At 47.1% G+C, this 327-nt stretch overlaps 1 protein-coding gene across 1 annotated transcript in view; it reads right to left on the bottom strand.

Annotated features, from left to right (window-relative positions):
• Window positions 1-294: 294 nt before the first annotated feature.
• EMH_0043950 (ubiquitin-activating enzyme e1, putative) overlaps window positions 295-327 on the bottom strand; it is a gene marked incomplete at both ends in the record, with an annotated part of 1,073 nt that continues 1,040 nt past the window's right edge. Inside the window, one exon of the mRNA XM_013495905.1 lies at window positions 295-325. Coding sequence (XP_013351359.1) covers window positions 295-325 — 31 coding nt within the window. The remainder of the gene's footprint in view (window positions 326-327) is intronic.

A 327-nucleotide genomic window follows, 5' to 3' on the forward strand; every position in this document is an offset into this window, starting at 1 on the left:
CTTCCTCCTGCTGCTGCTGCTGCTGCTGCTGCTGCTGCTGCTGCTGCAGCTGTTGACGGCGCTGCTGTCGCTGTTCTCGCTGCTGCTGCTGCTGCTGCTGCAGCAGCTGCAGCAGCTCTGGTGAGGGTATTGTTTCTAGTGCATCTAAATAAAAGAAACCCCTTATTGGGGTGTATTTACCGCATAGCTTAACTGCTTCTTGCGCCAATACACCACCACAAAAAGCAGCAACAGGAGAGAGACAGCAGCAACAATATCTTACTACATGTTCTATTATTTCTTTATCTATTGTATCTATAGAAAGAAAACCATCATCATCATCATCAT

The sequence above is a fragment of the Eimeria mitis genome, genomic scaffold (genome assembly GCF_000499745.2).
Source record: "Eimeria mitis Houghton genomic scaffold, Emh_scaff1811, whole genome shotgun sequence".
Lineage (NCBI taxonomy): Eukaryota > Apicomplexa > Conoidasida > Eucoccidiorida > Eimeriidae > Eimeria > Eimeria mitis.